Source organism: Coregonus clupeaformis, chromosome 23 (genome assembly GCF_020615455.1).
Source record: "Coregonus clupeaformis isolate EN_2021a chromosome 23, ASM2061545v1, whole genome shotgun sequence".
Lineage (NCBI taxonomy): Eukaryota > Metazoa > Chordata > Actinopteri > Salmoniformes > Salmonidae > Coregonus > Coregonus clupeaformis.
Genome location: NC_059214.1, coordinates 54,182,360 through 54,206,039, shown reverse-complemented (window position 1 = coordinate 54,206,039; position 23,680 = coordinate 54,182,360). Strand labels below are relative to the sequence as shown.

Sequence of the window (23,680 nt, the reverse complement as noted above, 5' to 3'; positions counted from 1 at the left end):
TGGTGTTGAACGCTGAGCTGTAGTCAATTAATAGCATTCTCATGTAGGTGTTCCTCTTGTCCAGGTGGGAAAGGGCAGTGTGGAGTGCAATAGAGATTGCATCATCTGTGGATCTGTTGGGGTGGTATGCAAATTGGAGTGAGTCTAGGGTTTCTGGGATAATGGTGTTGATGTGAGCCATGACCAACAAATATTTACAGTGGGGGAAAAAAGTATTTAGTCAGCCACCAATTGTGCAAGTTCTCCCACTTAAAAATGTTCATCATAGGTACACGTCAACTATGACAGACAAATTGAGAATTTGTTTTCCAGAAAATCACATTGTAGGATTTTTAATGAATTTATTTGCAAATTATGGTGGAAAATAAGTATTTGGTCACCTACAAACAAGCAAGATTTCTGGCTCTCACAGACCTGTAACTTCTTCTTTAAGAGGCTCCTCTGTCCTCCACTCGTTACATGTATTAATGGCACCTGTTTGAACTTGTTATCAGTATAAAAGACACCTGTCCACAACCTCAAACAGTCACACTCCAAACTCCACTATGGCCAAGATCAAAGAGCTGTCAAAGGACACCAGAAACAATTATTAGGAAATGGAAGACATACAAGACCACTGATAATCTCCCTCGATCTGGGGCTCCACGCAAGATCTCACCCTGTGGGGTCAAAATGATCACAAGAACGGTGAGCAAAAATCCCAGAACCACACGGGGGGACCTAGTGAATGACCTGCAGAGAGCTGGGACCAAAGTAACAAAGCCTACCATCAGTAACACACTACGCCGCCTGGGACTCAAATCCTGCAGTGCCAGACGTGTCCCCCTGCTTAAGCCAGTACATGTCCAGGCCCGTCTGAAGTTTGCTAGAGTGCATTTGGATGATCCAGAAGAGGATTGGGAGAATGTCATATGGTCAGATGAAACCAAAATATAACTTTTTGGTAAAACCTCAACTCGTCGTGTTTGGAGGACAAAGAATGCTGAGTTGCATCCAAAGAACACCATACCTACTGTGAAGCATGGGGGTGGAAACATCATGCTTTGGGGCTGTTTTTCTGCAAAGGGACCAGGACGACTGATCCGTGTAAAGGAAAGAATGAATGGGGCCATGTATCGTGAGATTTTGAGTGAAAACCTCCTTCCGTCAGCAAGGGCATTGAAGATGAAACGTGGCTGGGACTTTCAGCATGACAATGATCCCAAACACACTGCCCGGGCAACGAAGGAGTGGCTTCGTAAGAAGCATTTCAAGGTCCTGGAGTGGCCTAGCCAGTCTCCAGATCTCAACCCCATAGAAAATCTTTGGATGGAGTTGAAAGCCCGTGTTGCCCAGCGACAGCCCCAAAACATCACTGCTCTAGAGGAGATCTGCATAGAGGAATGGGCCAAAATACCAGCAACAGTGTGTGAAAACCTTGTGAAGACTTACAGAAAACGTTTGACCTGTGTCATTGCCAACAAAGGGTATATAACAAAGTATTGAGACACTTTTGTTATTGACCAAATACTTATTTTCCACCATAATTTGCAAATAAATTCATAAAAAATCCTACAATGTGATGTACCTATGATGAAAATTACAGGCCTCTCTCATCTTTTTAAGTGGGAAACTTGCACAATTGGTGGCTGACTAAATACTTTTTTCCCCCACTGTATATCATCCACATAAGATTCACAGCAAAATCTTTTGCATGATCTCTTATACACTATTTTAGGCTCAGCTGTTGGAACTTTGGCTTTCCTGGATATAGCCACTATATTGTGATCACTGGATCAAATAGGTACGAACAAAGGTCTACAGAATTAGTAAACAAATTATTATTATATATTTTACCTTTACACCTTTTTCCCCCCAATTTTGTGAAATCCAATTGGTAGTTACAGTCTTGTCCCATCACTGCAACTCCCGTACGGACTCGGGAGAGGCGAAGGTCAAGAGCCATGCGTCCTCCGAAACACGACCCTGCCAAGCCGCACTGCTTCTTGACACACTGCTCGCTTAACCTGGAAGCCAGCCACACCAATGTGTCAGAGGAAACACCATACAACTGGCAACCGAAGTCAGCTTGCATGCGCCCAGCCCGCCACAAGGAGTCGCTAGACCAAACACTGCTTTAACCCGGACGACGCTGGGCCAATTGTGCGCCGCCTCATGGGTCTCCCGGTCACGGCCGGCTGTGACACAGCCTGGGATCGAACCCGGGTCTGTAGTGATGCCTCAAGCACTGCGATGCAGTGCCTAAGACCGCTGTACCACTCGGGAGGTATTAGTAAAAATTTGATCAATACATGTGGATGATCTTGTTCCTGTAGTGTTTGTAAACACCCTGGTAGTTTGATTAATTACCTGAACCAGATTACAGGCACTGGTTACAGTGAGAAGCTTCCTCTTGAATGGACAGTTTGATGAAAACCAGTCAATGTTCAGGTCCCCAAGAAAGTAGACATCTCTGTTTACATCACATACACGATCATGCAATTCACACATATTATTTAGATACTGACTGTTAGCACTTGGTAGACTATAGCAACACCCCAAAAGAAAAGACTTTAGATGTGCCAAGTGAACCTGTAACCACAACACTTCAATAATACTTGGCTCTGAATATATAAAGCACACCTTCCCAATAAGCATTTCTGTCTCTTGTATAGATGTTATATCCTTGTATTGCTACTGCGTATCATCAAATGAATTATCTAAGTGAGTCTCAGAAATGGCAAATATATTAATGTTATCTGATGTTAGCAAGTTATTGATTTCATGAATCTTATTTCTAAGGCCACATAAATTATATTAATATTTTCAGCCCTTTCCTGGGTATCGGAGATAGACATAATATGGAAAAGAGCAAACAAAGCAAGATAAAAAAATATACATTCAGCAGTCCATTAATCAGTTGGTGTGTGTAAGTGTGTGTGCGTGCTGCAGAGTTGAAGCTACGAAGCCATAGGCTTAGCTCTCTCATCCCTTCCAGGCTTTTGGGAGGGAGGGTGGACAATGAGCCGGTCATTGTGGATGTAAGAAATGTCCCGCAGCTTTCATGGCTGGGATAAGTTCTTTCCTCTTATGGCGCACAGCTTCAGGATAGTCTCGTTGAGAAACATGTACGATCCTCTCAAGTTCTTGGCTCTTTCCATAACAGCTACCTTGTCCTTGAACCTCAGGAACTTGACTACTATCGGGCGCGCTCCACCTCAATCTTCCTGTGGTGAGTTTCTACGAGATTATTAACCTCACTTTGTCCTCAGATTTCGTCCAGGTCTCATATATATTCTGCAAAATCTGTCCACAACAATGTTGTTCCGCCTTGATTTCTTCGTCATTGTTATTATGGATTCACATACAGAATTGATGTCCTCTCTCAATGACTTACAGATTTCTGTCATCTTGCCATTCTCCTGTTTAAACTCATCGAGCTGACCCTGGGAGAACTGCAAACTGTTTGTCAGGTCCTGGACCTCTCTGGTCAGGTCGTCCATTATTTTATTAGTTGACTCCACCAGTAACAAGCTATTTTCTTGTTGTTGTAACAACTGCTTGTAGAACTATTTTTGTTTGTTTAAAAGATCCTTCAGCTGTGATAGAGAGACACCACTGTCCTCAACGGTACTCCCGCCAGCTTTGATCTTTGTCATGGTAGCAACGTAGGCTACGCTGTTACTCCTCGTAGTTCCAGACAGGTCAGGTCGCAGGGAAGATCGTTATCCAACTGATCTAATGTATTTTCTGTCATCCTGTGAACCCCATACCAGTAGTTACGTCCAACCGGCCTCACAATTGCAGACCAAGTGTAACCACACCAGCCCAGGACCTCCACATCCGGCTTCTTCACCTGCGGGATGATCTGAGATGAGCCACCCGGACAGCTGATGAAACAACCAAATAATTTCTGCACAAACTGCCACAAACCGTCTCAGGGTAGCTTATCTGCGTGATCGTCGTCCTCACCAGGGTCTTGACCTGACTGCAGGAGTGGGACAACATTCCACAGGCCACAATCAACAGCCAGATCAACTCTATGCGAAGGAGATGTCGCCCTGCATGAGGCAAATGGTGGTCACACCAGATACTGACAGGTTTTCTGATCCTTTTTTTAAAAGGTCACCAACAGATGCATCTGTATTCCCAGTCATGTGAAATCCATAGATTAGGGCCTAATTTATTTATTTCAATTGACTGATTTCTTTATATGAACTGTAACTCAGTAAAATCTTTGAAATTGTTGCATGTTGCGTTTATATTTTTGTTCAGTGTAGTTCAACTACCACCAAATGACTGCAAAATGTAGTTAAATTACTAGTTCAACTACATGTAGTTCACTACATCCCAACTCTGCCAACCCCCAATCAGTCAAAGATGAATCTCATCTGTCATTCATAGATTTGTGGTGTTTTCCATGGGATTATATTTTCCTCCATTGCAGAACCCAGATGAGTACCGCACATATCGAGATTAAGGCCGATTATAGATTCCAATCCAATCTCTGCAGGAACACATGTGGATGTTTAATTGAAACAAACGTTTTCTAATGAAGAGTCAGCCGTGAAACTACGCACTCACTGCTCTCTTGCCCCCTCCCATATACAGTGCATTCGGAAAGTATTCAGACCCCTTCCCTTTATCAACATTTTGTTAAATTACAGCCTTATTCTAAAATGGATTAAATAAAAAATGTTGTAAAATGTACATAAGTATTCAGACCCTTTGCTATGAGACTCGAAATTGAGTTCAGGTGCATCCTGTTCCCATTGATCATCCTTGAGATGTTTCTACAACTTGATTAGAGTCCACCTGTGGTAAATTCAATTGATTGGACATGATTTGGAAAGGCACACACCTGTCTATATAAGGTCCCACAGTTGACAGTGCATGTCAGAGCAAAAACCAAGCCATGAGGTCGAAATAATTGTCTGCAGTGCTCCGAGACAGGATTGTGTCAAGGCAAACAAGATTCTCTGGTCTGATGAAACCAAGATTGAGCTCTTTGGCCTGAATGCCAAGCGTCACATCTGGAGGACACCTGGCACCATCCCTACGGTGAAGCATGGTGGTGGCAGCATCATGCTGTTGGGATGTTTTTCAGTGGCAGGGACTGGGAGACTAGTCAGGATCAAGGGAAAGATGAACAGAAAACCTGCTCCAGAGTGCTCAGGACCTCAGACTGGGGCGAAGGTTCACCTTCCAACAGTACAACGACCCTAAGCACACAGCCAAGACAACGCAGGAGTGGCTTCGGGACAAGTCTCTGAATGTCCTGGAGTGGCTCAGCCAGAGCCCGGACTTGAACCCGATCAAACATCTCTGGAGAGTCCTCAAAATAGCTGTGCAGCAACGCTCCCCATCCAACCTGACAGAGATTGAGATGATCTGCAGAGAAGAATGGGCGAAACTCCCCAAATACAGGTGTGCCAAGCTTGTAGTGTCATACTCAAGAAACCTCGAGGCTGTAATTGCTGCCAAAGGTGCTTTAACAAAGTACTGAGTAAAGGGTCTGAATACTTATGTAAATGTAATATTTCAGTTTTTATTTTTTTATACATTTGCAAACATTTCTAAAAAGCTGTTTTTACTTTGTCATTATGGGATATTGTGCGTGTAGATCCATTTTAGAATAAGGCTGTAACGTAACAATATGTGGAAAAAGTCAAATGCCCTGTACATTTGTACATCTATTACATTAAGTAATGATCTAGGTGGTCTATATGTACTAGAACTTTAGTTGTCGTCATTGCTCATTATACCTTCACATTTTAAATAGAGCATTTGGAAATTGAGACCAATGTCTAGACTGTTCAGTCAGTTCAGTTCACCTTGAGGAAATTGGGCCATATTGTCGGTAGCGTCAAGCTCATGAAACGAGAAGGTAATTTATCTGCGGATGACTACTCTGTACCCTATTTGAATGGGATAAATAATTATGTTTGTGACATACAGCATGTCTTTTTTACAGAGAAGGTATGTCTTCTTTACATTGATATATTATGGCAACGAAAAAGTAGTTATCATACTTACTGTACGGACGTGGCTGGTGTTGAAGATGAATTAACCCAAATGTCATACTATTAGTGGAGCCTGGATGGGAGCTCACAGCTGTGTCACTGTCAGTTCACGACCTAGACTTTGAGGCTATAGCATAATAGTACTGCTTGCGACCGACCACTGCTGTCCTCTGTCCAACATTTACTATCCTCCAATCCTAACAGGACTAACCCTTAGTCTACTGAAAACAACGTCCAATCAGATCGACAAAAAAATTATAAACTGATCAAATCCACCAGTCAAAGCACCAGGGCAAATTATAAATAATTAAGGATATTAAATTATTATACGTTAAAGCCTAGGGATTATATTTTGAGTACCCTCTAGTCTAAAATATCATATCATTATATATTATTATTTTAGGGTTATTATAAGGTGAACGAACTTCAATATCCACTAGATGGCGCCAAGTACTTTCACAAAATGAAAAAACAATCACAGTTTCAAGAAATTCTGAGAATTCTAAATGTTATGTACACTTTTAATGAATATGTATATGTTTAATAAAAAAACAGGTTAAGAAAAGATTCAGAAAGGACCAAACTATCGTTTGGATCCACCATTCAGGTCCAATGTCCTCAGATACACATTATTAGCATTATGAGCCCCAGAAAACAACCCAGTCAGACCAAACTACATGATTGATCATGTAGACTTAAAAAAGGCATTTGGTATGTATTTTACAGGTACACACACACTGGACAGAGGGGGAGACATTTAGAAAGAGAGCCCCTCTGTTCCAATTGGTCTATCCACACATGCATATCACTTACAATAGAGCAATGTTTTGGACATGCATTCTAAGTGGTATGCTAGTGTGCATATTGGGGAGTAGCCAAAGGTGTTATAATGTCTTAGTGTGTTTGGTGTGAAAGATATCCACTGTGGTCTCCTGGCACTGCCTCAGGTCATAGTCACAGTAGCCGATGGAGAAACGACCCTGGGGGAGGGAAAAACCATTGAATAAATACTACTGCATTATTATTCTGTTGGTTCTATATTTTTGATCCATCAGTATTTATGACAATATAAATTGAAGACTGAACATAGAGGGGAGAAATATCCCTGGTTGAAGTCTTGCCTTTGGTTTCTTGAAGTAATCCAGTCCTCTTCCTATCTTGATGATCCAACCGTTGTCAAACCTAAGGGGATCGTCATCATCATGTTTATAAAACCTACATAAATCAAAGATTCTATAATGTGCATGTGCCATATCGCGCATTAAGGATCTCATTCAACCTAAGCCACTGATGCTAGCTGATGCCACTGATGCATTCTGGGTGTGGAAATGGATTGATTGAAATTGATGGTGTACCTGATCTCCCTGTCGTGAAAAGTGGAGTACTGGAGGTCCAGACACACATCCTGGCTCTGTAGACTCTGTTTGAGCTCTGACAGAGCACTGGCCTGCTGAGAAGAATTGTCCCCCTGCAACACACACATAGACATGTGGATCAGGGAAACAACACGAGATACAGGTAGCTTGGCATTTTGAGTAGGTTTATAACTTACAATAAATAGCCCTAAAGAACACAAATGGAGCAACTAAGCTATACACCTCTTCCTACCAGTTCAAACTTCTGCAATACAAATATAACTCAGTTGTGGCATTGATTGATAATGATATCGATGCTATTGGTATTATATCCGAGTGTTTAACACCCTTTCTGTCCTCAGAGTTGGTCATTTTAGGGGATTTGAATCTGGATTGGCTATCCCCGGCCTCAGATCAACATTGATTTTAACCTGACTCAATTGATCTCAAAACCCACACGGCTAAATGTGAAAAACCCTGTTAACTCTTCATTGATTGATTTAATTCTTACTAATAACCCCCATAAATATTGGTCAAGTGGAGTATTTGCATATGATCTCAGTGATCATTGTCCCATAGTATGTATTAGAGATACGAAACAGCATAACACTAATCCTCGTTTAATTAAGAAGATAACTTTTACAAATGTTTCTACGCAACGGTTTTTGCATGACATGTTCTACTCTGATTTAGCCACTGTCTCCTGTATTCCTGACCCTGAGTTGGCTCTAGAAAAAGTATCTTTCATTTTTATTCCTCTGGCAGATAAACATGTCCCTTTTAAACAATTCAGAGTCAAAGATAGAAAACCAAGGGTTCGAACTTCTGCATTATCTGAGCTCATTCAGATGAGAAATCAGGCCTGGGCCAAAGCAAGGAAAACTGACTCTGTAGTGGACTGGCAATCTTTCACACAATTGAGAAACAGATGTACTATCTCAATTAAGAAAGCCAAATCAAGCTACTTTTTAATCTCTGACTCTGCTAGTGATCCTTCTAAATTTTGGAATACAGTAAATGCACTGCAGCATACAAATTCCTCTTCTTCCCTGCCTAAGCAAGTTCTGTCTGACTCGGGCATCATAACTGAGAAGAATGGGATAAGTGATGCTTTTAATCATAATTTTATCTCAGCAGGCTTTTTATTTGAGAGTAACTGTGGTGTAGTTGACCCTGGTCAGTCAATCGACTGCTCTTCCCTCTGCCAGCCTTTAGCTGACTTGACGGTTAACCCATCAACTTCTAGTGAATCTGTTTTCATTTAAACAATTTACTATCTGTGATGTGCTAGATGCCTTGCTTAAGACTGATGTAAAAATAAATCCACTGGACCTGATATGCTTGATCCATTTTTGCTGCAGCTCTCTGCCCCGCTGATTGCTGAATCATTGACCCATATTTTTAACCTGACGATTATATCTAGTACTATCCCCAAGGTTTGGAAGGCGGCCCATGTACTCCCCCTTCACAAAGGTGGTGACCCTTGTGACCTTAATAATTAAATTCGGCCTATTTCTAAACTTTCTTACCTAGCTAAAATATTATAATCCTTGATTAATTCTCAGCTAAGCTCTTTCTTATCTTTGAAATGTATTCTAAATGTACATCAGTTGGGTTTTAGACCAGGTCATAGCACCATCTCTGCTGCATCGCTAGTTATAAATGATGTGGTTAACTGTATAGATAAAAGGCAACATTGTTCTGACCTCTTCATTGACCTGTCAACGGCTTTCAATACTGTTGATCACTCCCTGCTAATTCAGAGGCTTTCCTCAATTGGCCTAGACCAGGCTGCATGTAACTGGTTTAAAAATTACTTGACAGAATGTATATCTACTGATGGTGTAAAATCAGGTTTCCTGGATATTACGAAAAGTGTCCCGCAGGGGTCGATTCTGGGTCCTGTACTTTTTTCTGTTTACATGAACAATATCGACTTGTCTGTAAAAAAAAAATGTTACCTGCACTTGTATGCCGATGATACAGCTGTGTATGCTACTGCCCCCATGGTTGACCAGGCTCTATCTGAACTACAGTCTGCCTTCATTGTATTACAGAATAACTTTATTGACCTGAAATTAGTACTGAATGCCGGTAAAACTAAGTATATGTTGTTCTCTAGAGCACATAAAAAGAAGTCTGATGATTTAAGCATATGTACTTTGGATGGTGTCCATATTGATCGTGTCCCTGCTTACAAATATCTGGGCATCTGGATAGATGAAAATATGTCTTTTAAAAAGCATATTGATGAGTTAGTTAAGAAGCTGAGAATAGAAATGGGCTTCTTCTATAGAAATAAGTTCTGCCTCTCGCTAAATAGTAGAAAGCAGATTATTCAGTTGACGTTTTTTCCAGTTAAAGGTTTCTCCGTGGATTTGATATGTTTAGCTCCTACTTCTGCAATTACTTTAGGGGGCCCCTCTAGATTTGACTCTAAATCCAATATGGCGTTCAAAATCCAATATGGCTGCAACATTACCATTAAATGGTGGTTTAATCACATGTATATGTACACGTTTTAAATTAGACATTTTTCAGATTTGACCTGTACTCAAGACTATTTTTGTGTACTTCAACTATGTTAGGAATCCAATATGCCCGCCATATACACTCAAACACCTTTGTCTGGATATATAAAAAGACAACAGACTGCTTGGCATGGCAACACAAAGTATTCCAAGTCACAAACCTCTTTGAGGATCAATGAGGCAACTGGGAGGCTCCAAAGAAATGAAAGAGAATCCAACCCTGGACTCTGACACCCTCTGCCATGCTCTACAATTTGCCCCCGCTGTGGTATAACTTGCCCCTCCAGTGTTGGGCTCTTAAGTCACCTCCTTATCATTTAGAAGGGAGCTTTGATTCATTGCTAGTCCAATACCTCTGCCTGAATCCAACCAACATGACCTTCCACTGGCTCACTGCATTTATGATGCAAATTGGGATGTTCCAGTGCACTCGGGTTGAGCTGCCACATTACTTCTTCCAGAAAATGATGTCCACCATCCTGGATGTCTGCCCTGGAGTTACCGTATATGTTGACTTGGTGACATTTATGGTGTATGGGGAGGATGAAACCACACATGACAAGCACATAAGGCAAGCTGTTCACCACAATGAACCAACAACCTGACACTCATTGACAAGCAATGCCATCAACTTAGTGGGCCTTCACATGTCATAGGAATTGCACCTCTCCAATATCAATGCCATCCTGAATCTCACAGAACTGTCCTTGATAAGCCTACTCCACCATCAGTCCTCCCCTCAGGCAGTTACTAGAAACAGAGACACCACAGAACTGGACTGTCAGATTCCATCTGGAAATTGCTGGTGTGCATTGCCCTCATATGTACCTATTTTGCTACCAACTATGGCTGGCCAGCCCATGTGACACCTGAACTGGACTTGCATGTGAAGAATGAGCTTTCATGCTGGGGTGACTCATGCATTGGTCTGGGAAACTGTGCAGTAATCCCAACAATAGACATATGCCATTTATGGCAAACATGCAGCACCTTAGGATGGTAGAACTTGCTGTATGTGATCGTTTATGGTGGCTGGAGATTGACTGTGAGATAGTGGTATTTGTGCACCATGCTTGATCAGCTCCACCTCCACTGCAACCCGTTTAATGTCCATCAAAGACCAGGGATCATCTTCAAATGTATGTGTGTGGATCTGTGCTACGTCCCTCACAACCAACACTTCTTAGTTATAGTCTATGACCTAGCTATGCTAAATAACCTCTACCGTAACCTGAGGTCACTCGCCATATCTCCTGCTGGGCGTGCCCCAGTCCATAATCAATGCCAACCACCCACAGTTAATGTCGTCCAAATTATCATCCTAACTGACTTCCGAATGAATATAAACAATTATGTAGGACGTGACTTGAAGGACTTTTTAGAACATTCAACATAAACAACTCTGCCCACAGGTTAATTAGGTGTTGGAAAGATCTAAAGGCAAGTCTGTTTATGACAGCCCTTTCACAGACTCTCCTTCACAACCAGACAACCAACCATTCCACTACTGGAGTTACCCCAGCATCATTCAGGCTGGGATAACATTCCAGTTAGTCAATGGGTCTCTTTGGTATGCAAGCTGCATCTGCTGACTGCCTATACTGAACTGTAGAAATGGAAACTGATCACACCACAGCCCCAATACCCCACCAGTCATACAGGAAGGATACTGCCCTTGTCGCTGCAGCTTGCCCAGAATGACCAGTTAGCTGTGCAAGCTGGTCAGACCCCAGAACAACAACCACCACTGGTTACTTTGTCTCCTCACCCTGTAAGGACATACTCACGTCCTGGTCACCTCAAAGACTGAATTAACATTGCACACTTAGTTTAAGTTGGGAAAAGAGGGTCGTACATATACAATACTAGAGTAGATGACTGTTGTATTATGGTTGCTTTCCTCTAACTTGGTTACGCTACTGTGTGCTTGTGTCGTGAAAGGCTTGTTATTATTTTTGTGGAATTGCCCATTGTTGATATGCTGTAAGTGTGTGAATGAGATTAAAACATGAACACATTGAAAAACGAGTTGGCTTCGGCTATTCAAACCAACAGAGGCATGGCAGTGACACTCATAGTCCTATATATACCAAGAGCCTTATGAAACCATTTTAAAGACAGAATAACACAATACAAAATTAACAAGGGCTACTTACAGTGGGGAGAACAAGTATTTGATACACTGCCGATTTTGCAGGTTTTCCTACTTACAAAGCATGTAGAGGTCTGTAATTTTTATCATAGGTACACTTCAACTGTGAGAGACGGAATCTAAAACAAAAATCCAGAAAATCACATTGTATGATTTTTAAGTAATTCATTTGCATTCAAGTATCTGATCACCTACCAACCAGTAAGAATTCCGGCTCTCACAGACCTGTTAGTTTTTCTTTAAGAAGCCCTCCTGTTCTCCACTCATTACCTGTATTAACTGCACCCGTTTGAACTCGTTACCTGTATAAAAGACACCTGTCCACACACTCAATCAAACAGACTCCAACCTCTCCACAATGGCCAAGACCAGAGAGCTGTGTAAGGACATCAGGGATACAATTGTAGACCTGCACAAGGCTGGGATGGGCTACAGGACAATAGGCAAGCAGCTTGGTGAGAAGGCAACAAATGTTGGCGCAATTATTAGAAAATGGAAGAAGTTCAAGATGACGGTCAATCACCCTCGGTCTGGGGCTCAGCCCAGGATCAGCCCAGAACTACACGGCAGGACCTGGTCAATGACCTGAAGAGAGCTGGGACCACAGTCTCAAAGAAAACCATTAGTAACACACTACGCCGTCATGGATTAAAATCTTGCAGCGCACGCAAGGTCCCCCTGCTCAAGCCAGCGCATGTCCAGGCCCATCTGAAGTTTGCCAATGACCATCTGGATGATCCAGAGGAGGAATGGGAGAAGGTCATGTGGTCTGATGAGACAAAAATAGAGCTTTTGGTCTAAACTCCACTCGCCATGTTTGGAGGAAGAAGAAGGATGAGTACAACCCCAAGAACACCATCCCAACCGTGAAGCATGGAGGTGGAAACATCATTCTTTGGGGATGCTTTTCTGCAAAGGGGACAGGACGACTGCACCGTATTGAGGGGAGGATGGATGGGGCCATGTATCGCGAGATCTTGGCCAACAACCTCCTTCCCTGAGTAAGAGCATTGAAGATGGGTTGTGGCTGGGTCTTCCAGCATGACAACGACCCGAAACACACAGCCAGGGCAACTAAGGAGTTGCTCCGTAAGAAGCATCTCAAGGTCCTGGAGTGGCCTAGCCAGTCTCCAGACCTGAACCCAATAGAAAATCTTTGGAGGGAGCTGAAAGTCCGTATTGCCCAGCGACAGCCCCCGAAACCTGAAGGATCTGGAGAAGGTCTGTATGGAGGAGTGGGCCAAAATCCCTGCTGCAGTGTGTGCAAACCTGGTCAAGACCTACAGGAAACGTATGATCTCTGTAATTGCAAACAAAGGTTTCTGTACCAAATATTAAGTTCTGCTTTTCTGATGTATCAAATACTTATGTCATGCAATAAAATGCAAATGAATTACTTAAAAATCATACAATGTGATTTTCTGGATTTTTGTTTTAGATTCCATCTCTCACAGTTGAAGTGTACCTATGATAAAAATTACAGACCTCTACATGCTTTGTAAGTAGGAAAACCTGCAAAATCGGCAGTGTATCAAATACTTGTTCTCCCCACTGTATATGCAGGCGAAGGTGTTTGAGTGTAATCATGTTGGCCATATTGGATTCAGAATCAAATGGATTCACAACAGTCTTTATAGGCATGAGTGTTGTACACAATTCTGAAAATAATGCCTCATTTACATGTGATTTAACCTCCATCCAATGTAGTCATATTGGATTTTGGACACCATGTTGGATTTGAGGCAAAATATAAAGATAATCTTTGATGGCCCCCTGACTTAATTGTAAGAATAGGGGCTAAAGATACAAAATCCTTTAAGGAACCTTGGACACCAAAAAATATATATTTCGATGTCTGAGCCCACATGTTTTCCTTAGAGCCAATTACAATAGCCACAAAATCAAATAAACGTGTAAATGTATGCATTTTCATCAAGCAGGACCGTACAGCACTGAATGAGCGCAAATTTATTTGACTTGGAAAGTTGTCTATTGAACAGCTACCAAAAAGCATCATTAATATTCATAGTTGATATTTACGCCTATTGTATCTGTGTGTTTACAGGTCTACATTTCCAAAATGCTTTAAGATATCCTAATGTTGTTTGCTTCTGTATGTAGGGCAGACAATTGACAATTTGTATTCCAAATGTGAGCAATTTCAGAGCTTGCAATATTGGGTTACATGAGCTTATGTGGCCCACTCCCCCTCCAGCCAGGCATTATTCTGCATTGTTTGTCACAATATCTATCAATTTAACAACTTTTGCAGTAACATATTTTTATACAACCATCCATTTCATATATGGGACACCTAAGAGATATGGAAAAACATGGATGTGTTTTGTTATACCTCAGGTAGGGGTATCTCAACATTGTGTGGGCCTTGCCACTAGCCTACAGTTAGTTACCTCGTCCTGAGAGGTCAGGAGGTGAATCCTCTTCACCTTACAGCTGGCCTTCAGCAGCATCTCACAGAACCTCAAGAAGTTATACAGCTAAGAGGGCAGAAGGGTCAAAGTCAAGACTTCATGACTAAACCAGCATGGCAATGGCATCCAAGGCAGATTCCACAATCATATTAATAGACAAACCAGCTTTTGAGGTAGCAGAACACCCAGAGGTAATAGTACCTTTCTGTAGTATATAATCTGGTGAATGTGTTTGATAGTGTACAGGTAAATTACCTGGTGAATATGTCGGATGTAAGGGTCCTCCACCCAGACCTCAGTCAGCCCCTCGGTGACGTAAGGCCTGAACAGAACCTCGTAACTGTAGCCTGTAGCATCTTCTGCTATCCTGATCTGCTCATGGTACTTCCCCTCTGAGTGGGAGAGGAGATGAGAGAGGGAGGAATGAGAAGGGAAGGAGGCAGAGATGGGCCGTATTTCTGTTACGTGCATTTGAAATACACTGAACAAAAATATAAATGCAACATGTAAAGTGTTGGTCCCATGTTTCATGAGCTGAAATAAAAAATCCCTGAAATGTTCCATATACATTTTACATTTTAGTCATTTAGCAGACACTCTTATCCAGAGCGACTTACAGTTAGTGAGTGCATACATTATTATTTTTTATTTTTTTCATACTGGCCCCCCGTGGGAAACGAACCCACAACCCTGGCGTTGCAAACGCCATGCTCTACCAACTGAGCTACATCCCTGCCGGCCATTCCCTCCCTACCCTGGATGCCGCCCCATGGGTCTCCCGGTCGCGGCCGGCTACGACAGAGCCTGGATTCGAACCAAGATCTCTAGTGTCACAGCTAGCACTGCGATGCATTGCCTGAGACCACTGCGCCACTCGGGAGGTCATATACACAAAAAGCGTATTTATCTCAAATTTTGGGCACACATTTTTTCACACCCCTGTTAGTGAACATTTCTCTTTTGCCAAGATAATCCATCCACCTGACAGGTGTGGCATATCAAGAAGCTGATTAACCAGCATGATCATTACACAGGTGCACCTTGTGCTGGGGACAATAAAAATGTGTGTTTTGTCACACAGCACAATGCCACAGATGTCTCAAGTTGAGGGAGCGTGCAGTTAGCATGCTGACTGCAGGAATGTCCACCAGAGCTGTTGCCAGAGAATTTTATGTTAATTTCTCTACCGTAAGCCGCCTCCAACGTCATTTTAGGGAATTTGGCAGTACATCCAACCGGCCTCACAACCGCAGACCACGTGTATGGCGTCGGTTTACTGATGTCAGCGTTGTGAACAGAGTGCCCCATGGTGGCGGTGGGGTTATGGTATGGACAGGCATAAGCAATGGACAACAAACACAATTGCATTTCATCAATGGCAATTTGAATGTACAGAGATACCGTGACGAGATCCTGAGGCCCATTGTCGTGCCATTCATCCGCCGCCATCACCTCATGTTTCAGCATGATAACGCACGGCCCCATGTCGCAAGGATCTGTACACCATTCCTGGAAGTTGAAAATGTCCCAGTTCTTCCATGGCCTGCATACTCACCAGACATTTCACCCATTGAGAATGTTTGGGATGCTCTGGATCGACGTGCAGGACAGCGTGTTTCAGTTCCTATTTGCATGAGGTAAATGGTGGTCACACCAGATACTGACTGGTTTTCTGATCCACGCCCCCACCTTTTCTTTTAAGGTATATGTGACCAACAGATGCATACCTGTATTCCCAGTCATGTAAAAACTATAGATTATGGCCTAATGAATTTATTTAAATTGACTTATTTCCTTATATGAACTTTAACTCCGTAAAATCTTTGAAATTGTTGCATGTTGCGTTTATATTTTTGTTCAGTATATGTATTTTAATTACTTCTGAGTATTTTGTATGTTGTATTACACTGGGCTGAACTACACTCCAATGTATTTTGTAACAAGATACTTTCAAAAGCTGCAATTTGTATTTTCAAAATAACAAAATACTTTTCTATACCATTTCTTTATAGTGGTTCACAATTTTCTGGCCTCCTTTCACCCTGCATTGGAAACAAAAAGTCTGATGACACTATGGTGTGATAAGAGTGTATGCTAAATTAACTAAATGTAAATGTACCTGTAAAAATGAACAATTGCAAAGCATGCTGATTATTACTCTAATGAGCTAGGCCCCAAAAAATGGCCAATGACAATACACAGTGTGCTTTGCAGTTGTTCATTTTCACATACATTTTGGTCATTTAGCAGACGCTCTTATCCAGTGACAGTGCATCCAACTAAGGTAGATAAACAACAACATATCACAGTCATTGCAAGTAAGAAGTTTGAATGTTGTTGATGTTCGGCTGGCTACTTGCAAATGTATTTTTGTATTTTAAAATACAAAATACATGTATTTTACAATACTTTGCAAAAGTATTAATATTTTATTTTAATACATTGGTCTTTAGGGTATTTTGTAGTTGTATTTTGTAATTGTAATTTGTAATTAATGCCCATCCCTGGAAGGAGGAATAAGAGGAAGGCAGCAGTAAGGTGCAGGAAAGGATTCCTTTGGGAAAGTGACATAAGGTCTCTGAGATCCATTACCTTCTTTTAGTTGGTTGACATGGACTTTGATCTGTTCTGCTCGGTCCATGTAGCCTTTTATCTTCTGTCTGTAGTGGACCTTCTTTGAGTCATCTTTCACAGCTGTGGACAGATGAGTAGATCAGTAAAACAGATGTCACCCTCATACCCCTGTGAGTGTTTTTGACTGTGTGTGTGTGTGTGTTACCTTTCAGCACGTCCATCAGTAGCTGGATCCCCTCCTGGTAGCACACTAGCGACTCCTGGAAGCGCGAGCTCTGGTCCAGCTCCACGGCTCGTTTCAGGACGGAGATGGCAGAAGTCTCCATACCAGGGACTTGCGCCATGGTTCACTATCTGGTCAAAATGGACTGAGATTTTGATGTTCAATGTGTCAAGTTGTGGATATTTGTCATTCACCTGTTTAGAGTATGCCATAGACGGTAATGCACATGCTTCGTCTGTCCACAGCTCAGCGACAGGAATGTTAAATTCGTCTGAGTCAGCCTGCCGTATCAAGTCTTCTTTGGCATCTCTTCAGTGGCAATACAATGCATCAATAGACCCTTCTTAAACTCCTTGTTTAAACTCCTTATGCTTAGATCATATCTAAATCGGATGAGGGGATTTCATTCCATTCATTCAAACGTAAATCTGATCAAAATCGACATCTGATGGCACTCAAACTTCCTGATGTTGGTTTGTTTGCTGCCGGCCCGTACAAAGGTGCGCAAGAATAACAATTCCCCTGAGCAACATATCCACGGAAGCGAAAATGCCTAAATGAAATACAAATGTATGAATTATGAAATACACATGTAAAAAAAACAGTCAAACTACATAGCTAATCATACAATATCACATAGTAAAAAAACGAGACGTTTATCACAAAGACAATTAAAACAAATGAAAGCCATGCAGGAACGAATTAACCAAGTTTTGAAGTAGCACGGTGTAAGTAGCACGGTAGCAAGTGACCGCTATGCTGACGGCTTCCGGTGAATGTTGTAAGCGCTGAAACACTCTAGCAATCCTGTTTGCGTTTATTCAGCTGTATTTCGATGTTTGTTGAAAATATAATAAATAAATAAATAAAGATGACATTATAGTAACAATACTTTATATATCGGTAGAATTCACAATTTGCCTCGTCGCATCCGACGGTTTTTGCACTATAACCTTGGCGTCCCTGCTATAAACCTATCAACCAACAATTAAATATGGCAATGCTATGTCGTGGTCTTCATATACCTTCCCCAATTCAGGTAAGGATGAAGTCTACATTTTTAAAGGCAGACTATCTTCCTGGCAGACAGTTGTAACTACAATTAAAGCTATCAGTCAGATGACTAGTTGTTAGCACATTTTGTAGGATCGTCTAAATGAGTGGGTTCCTCCTTCATAGTTAGTTAGTTAGTTCTTTTTCTTATTCTCTTCATGTCTTGCATATTTGATGATGTGTCTGTGCATTCTTGCAGGTTTTAACAGAAACCACGCCTCTGCCTTGGTTAATTTTATTCCGCAGCAAGTTCACCAGAGCACGGATCCCACAAGAGGTAGGGTGCTGGAGACTTTCATCAAGGGCAGGCCCATACAATCTAAATGCAATGAATGCCTCAACTCAAAGCAAAAGTTTCTTACCTATGTACTTAACCCTAATTGCTCCAGGGTCACCGTCAGTAATGGCTGATCCATGGCCATGACCCCACTCTCCGAGGGTGTTTCTGGGAGAGTGATATGAATCACTACTCTCGACGGGTCTGACCTAGAGTATGTGGACAACTACAAATATCTAGGTGTCTGGTTAGACTGTAAACTCTCCTTCCAGACTCACATTAAGAATCTCCAATCCAAAGTTAAATCTAGAATCGGTTTCCTATTTCGCAACAAAGCCTCCTTCACTCATGCTGCCAAACATGCCCTCGTAAAACTGACTATCCTACCGATCCTTGACTTCGGCGATGTCATTTACAAAATAGCCTCCAACACTCTACTCAGCAAATTGGATGTAGTCTATCACAGTGCCATCCGTTTTGTCTCCAAAGCCCCATATAATACCCACCACTGTGACCTGTACGCTCTTGTTGGCTGGTCCTCACTACATATTCGTCGCCAAACCCACTGGCTCCAGGCCATCTATAAATCACTGCTAGGCAAATCCCCGCCTTATCTTAGCTCATTGGTCACCATAGCAACACCCACCCGTAGTCTGCGCTCCAGCGGGTATATCTCACTGGTCATCCCCAAAGCCAACACCTCCTTTGGCTGCAATTCCTTCCAGTTCTCTGCTGCCAATGACTGGAACAAATTGCAAAAATCTCTGAAGCTGGAGACACTTATCTCCCTCACTAACTTTAAGCATCAGTTGTCAGAGCACCTTACCGATCACTGCACCTGTACACAGCCCATCTGAAATTAGCCCACCCAACTACCTCATCCCTATATTGTTATCTATTTTGCTCATTTGTACCCCAGTATCTCTATTTGCACATCATCTCTTGCACATCTATCATTCCAGTGTTAATACTAATTGTAATTATTTTGCACTATAGCCTATTTTATTGCCTTACCTCCATAACTTGCTAAATTTGCACACTGTATATTATATGTATTTCTGTTGTATTTTTGACTTTGTTTTGTTTTACCCCATATGTAACTCTGTGTTTGTTTTTATCGCACTGCTATGCTTTATCTTGGCCAGGTCGCAGTTGTAAATGAGAACTTGTTCTCAACTGGTTTACCTGGTTAAATAAAGGTGAAATAAAAAAATAAAAAATAAATGCATGTCCATTTCACACCACACACTTTACACACAGGTTACACACTTGTACATGTGTGAAACAGGACAAATATAAGCACCCCCTATTTATTATACTATAACACTTTGGTCATAGCCTAATGGCAATGATCATGGAAATTACATTTTTAAACAAACCTTGCGACTCCTTTTAATCCATAGTAAATATGTCTTTCTGCGTCTACAGTTGCTGGACGAGCGGTCTCAAGAGCATGAGAAGTATGGTGGCAACCCGGAGCAGCCCCATAAGCTGCACGTGGTGACGCGGGTCAAGAGCACCATGCGCCGACCCTACTGGGAGAAGAAGCTAGTGGAGGGACTCTGCCTGCAGAAGGTGGGGCTCCTATCAGCTTGGATTAATAACCTCACATCTGGGGGGCTAGCCTAGTGTCAGGCAATCCTACCCTGCGAGGGTGTAGGCTGTGTGGGCTCAGGCTTTTGCTCCAGCCAAACTGAATCGACTAATTGAAAGTTGCCCACCCCTAGGCTAGCCCCTAGCAGAGTGGATAAGAAGACTTGTATTGAGTTCAGTTGTGTGCTGTGCTTGCTCTTGCTGTAATATCAAGTTGTAATAACGATTCTGATTGCTAACTTGGTTGCACTGTAATGGTTCTTTGCTCCTTCTCTACTCAGGCATATGTACCTGTAATTCACAAGAACATCCCTTCAGTCAACAACCAGCTGAAATTCATCAAGCATCTTGTGAGGTAAGACTGCTCGGGTTTGCAAGACCTCAGTTATTACTTTGTTAGCGCAGGGCTACTATCAAAAACATCTGATAATTCCTGTGAAGTGTATGCTACTGTTTACCCATTGAGTGCGTGGTTGGTTGATCCTGAAAACTGACCACTGAAATGCGCTGTAATTGAATACAGATTAACTTTGACCACTCTTCCCTCATTCTCTCTGTTCAGGATCCAGCCACTGAAGCTTCCCCATGGTCTCCCTGCTGAGGAAGACATGGCCGACACCTACCTGAACAGCAAAGGAGAGCTGATCGTACGACGCCTCCTCAAACCTGTAGAGTCCAAAGCCATAGAGTCATAGCCAGCACTACTCTATCCCCAAGTCCTCACCTGCCATTTCGTCAGTGGGCCTGTTTGAATACTGAAAATGCATCCTCCTTTCCTCAAAGTAATCACTGACATGACTGGATTGGCTGTGTAGTGGATCCCATGCTTTCACCTATCCAATCTGTACAGGACACAAATTAATGGTTTTAGTCTGGCCTACCAGAAATCAGCCGTGATTCCAATTACTGGATCAGTGAAATTTCTGTACTTGTGTTCATTCTAAACCTGGACTGAGAAACACTTCTATAGCTCACCCCTTTGTATTACATTTCAAATAAAAACATAACATAAACATGTATAATATGTTAATGTCTATAAAATAAGAATACATCCATGAAATTGAGGAAGTCATAGGAAAATACAAAGCGCCAGTGATGATCAGCTTCTTTTATTAAGATCAAGTCCATTTTTATAGAAAAACTCAAACCTGTGCTACCAATCACACTGACGACACAAAGGAGGTGGTTGTGGAATGCAGCTGGCATTGGCACTTGGTTGTTGCTCATGAAAAGCTGGATTTATGTTTTCCCCCACAAATCGGGTCGACAAATGACATGGATTTATGTTAATGTAGCTAGCTATAGTGTTAGCGAGGAAAGTTCTTTATAATGTTGAATGATAACAGGGTAACAGCATCAGGTCTGAGGGTTTCCAGTTCTAGACTTCAATTGGAATCGAATCAAACATTTCAAGAGGAGCCAGTCAGGGCCGAATGAGAATTCAGTGGCTCAGACAGGAATCCTTTTATTTGCCAGTTGGAAATAAACAACCAAAAAGCACTTGTGAATGTAATTAAATATTAACTAAAATATGATTATGTCCACACCTGCACACACACAGTCATAAAATTTCATCCATAAAACAAAAAACTAAGCATGGAAGACTGGTATAAATAGGAAAATGACAGAAACAAGGGAAAGGAACAAAACAGGAGGACATGGTTCTGACGGTTAGTGGATAGTAGCCCTGCGAGAGACTGAAGTTGAAAGCTGACAGGGTCTTCTAGTCGTCTTCAGAGTCTGAGTCGTGCCCTCTCCCCCTGATGGTCTTCTTCTCCACTTTGGTGAACTTTGAACCAGATTTCTGTGTCAGGGTGGGGGGCTCCATGAGGTTACCACTGGGAGAGAAGAAGTGTAGAGGAGGGGTGTTACGAGACTTGATATGAACTGAAGTAGAACTGTTAATACGACTAATCAGCCTGTGTTTGTGCATGAACATGTAAGGCTTTTTATTCCTTTTGCAAATGAACCAATGGCCTCAAATGCCTAACAGGAAATACCTAGACAGATCATCTTTCTACCTAGAGGTGTGATTATCTTTAGGAAATCACTCCAGTCTGTGTACCTGTAGTTGATGATGTCGGAGCAGCCCAATCTCCACTCCAGCACCTCTGTGGGGAACTCGTCTGTATTTCCTAGGTCTGTGAATCCCACTATGTAGTCCTTGGTCTTGCCATCCTTCACCAGCGCTAGCGTGGGAATCACCTTGATCCGCAGCCTCTCCGTCAGGAATGGCGCCTTGTCCACATTCAGCTTGATGAACTTGGTCTCCAGGTGTTTCTTGGCCAGGATGCTAAGGTGCTTGTCCAGGATCTTGCATCTTTACAATGCAGGGGGAGGATACAGCAGGGTTAGCTCCTGGTAGAAGCTGCAATAAAGGTTTATTGGGCAATAAATCCCTTTCTAATCATTTTCTTAGGATTTAGGAGGGTAAGCTCACCCCGGATCTCAATTAATTTGAGGAATAAAACCCGTAGGTTTTTGGCCTGGAATGGCAGAAGGAGAAAAACAGGAAGAGAGGAAAACATTGCTGTGTTGCCAACCTGAAGGTGGAGTCTCTGTAGAAATGGCAGACCACTCGATTGCTCTCCTTCACCTCAGGAAAGAAGTATTTCTCACTGGGAATCTCCTTGTACTCCCCGTGCCCTTTACCAAGCCACTCCTGAGGGGACAGTGCACAAACGTGCCATGATGAGTGTTGTTACTGGTATGAAATAACTGAATGGACTAAATAAAATGCTTGTTTGGCATCCACCATATGGCTCAGCCAATGTGACCACTCTGCCTTTCCCACCTACATGCTTCTGTTTCTGGGATTTCTTGAGGGCCTCCATCCTCCTCTCCTTTAGCTTTTCCATCTCATCATCATCCATGCACTCCAGCTTCCCCAGCTCTGCATCCAGCTGCTCCTCCACCATCCTGGCTGACTGCAGCACCTGCTGCTCCAGCGCCTTGGCCATGATCTCCATCGACTGACTCGCCATGATGAAGAGCCTTATGCAACTTCTGACACTCACTCTATATTCCTGAAGGAAGGGAGATGGGGATGAGGAGAGCTGAGGGAGGGGAAGAGTAGAATAGAATGAGACAATGATTGCATTTCAAAGATTGAATTTCTATGGTTGGCCCAATGACTAAGGCAAGCTAATACCACAGATAGAACAATGAGACAGATACTCACTGTGAGAGGAAGCCCAGTGGCCAGCAGTGGGAGAAGATGGAAGGAGATTGATTTTGGCCAACATTCTGCACATTTTCTCATCGATGAAACATTTGATCTCAATACAGTTTTCTGTTCCCAAAACTAGAATCTGTTATGAACAGAGTGGACTAAGTTTTGTAGACTTGACCCTTTGCCAAAGTTGTACAAAATCGAGTTATTTACAAGGAGTGCAAAGGCGAATCGAGTTATTACACACGCGCACTTCACAGAGTAGGCGTTCCCTAACTGAAATATGCAGATGTATGCTTGAACTGCTAATAGAATC

The 23,680-nt window shown here is 42.3% G+C and overlaps 3 protein-coding genes across 3 annotated transcripts; 1 reads left to right on the top strand and 2 right to left on the bottom strand.

Annotated features, from left to right (window-relative positions):
* Positions 1 to 6,509: 6,509 nt before the first annotated feature.
* On the bottom strand, positions 6,510 to 17,941 carry LOC121554040 (MIT domain-containing protein 1). Its single transcript, XM_041867484.2, has 7 exons — positions 17,252 to 17,941; positions 17,065 to 17,166; positions 14,728 to 14,864; positions 14,452 to 14,538; positions 7,358 to 7,470; positions 7,124 to 7,184; positions 6,510 to 6,982 (listed from the first exon to the last, which is right to left on the bottom strand). Exons 1-7 carry the CDS (start codon positions 17,388 to 17,390, stop codon positions 6,887 to 6,889), a joined length of 735 nt encoding a protein of 244 aa, XP_041723418.1. The 5' UTR covers positions 17,391 to 17,941; the 3' UTR covers positions 6,510 to 6,886.
* An 89-nt stretch (positions 17,942 to 18,030) lies between these two features.
* On the top strand, positions 18,031 to 21,211 carry LOC121554058 (39S ribosomal protein L30, mitochondrial). The gene is made up of 5 exons (XM_041867506.2): positions 18,031 to 18,308; positions 18,522 to 18,599; positions 20,028 to 20,174; positions 20,474 to 20,547; positions 20,755 to 21,211. Exons 1-5 carry the CDS (start codon positions 18,264 to 18,266, stop codon positions 20,885 to 20,887), a joined length of 477 nt encoding a protein of 158 aa, XP_041723440.1. The 5' UTR covers positions 18,031 to 18,263; the 3' UTR covers positions 20,888 to 21,211.
* Positions 21,212 to 21,915: 704 nt separating this feature from the next.
* LOC121554048 (thioredoxin domain-containing protein 9-like) lies at positions 21,916 to 23,176 on the bottom strand. Its single transcript, XM_041867497.1, has 4 exons — positions 22,991 to 23,176; positions 22,736 to 22,854; positions 22,258 to 22,512; positions 21,916 to 22,030 (listed from the first exon to the last, which is right to left on the bottom strand). Exons 1-4 carry the CDS (start codon positions 23,174 to 23,176, stop codon positions 21,916 to 21,918), a joined length of 675 nt encoding a protein of 224 aa, XP_041723431.1.
* Positions 23,177 to 23,680: the final 504 nt, after the last annotated feature.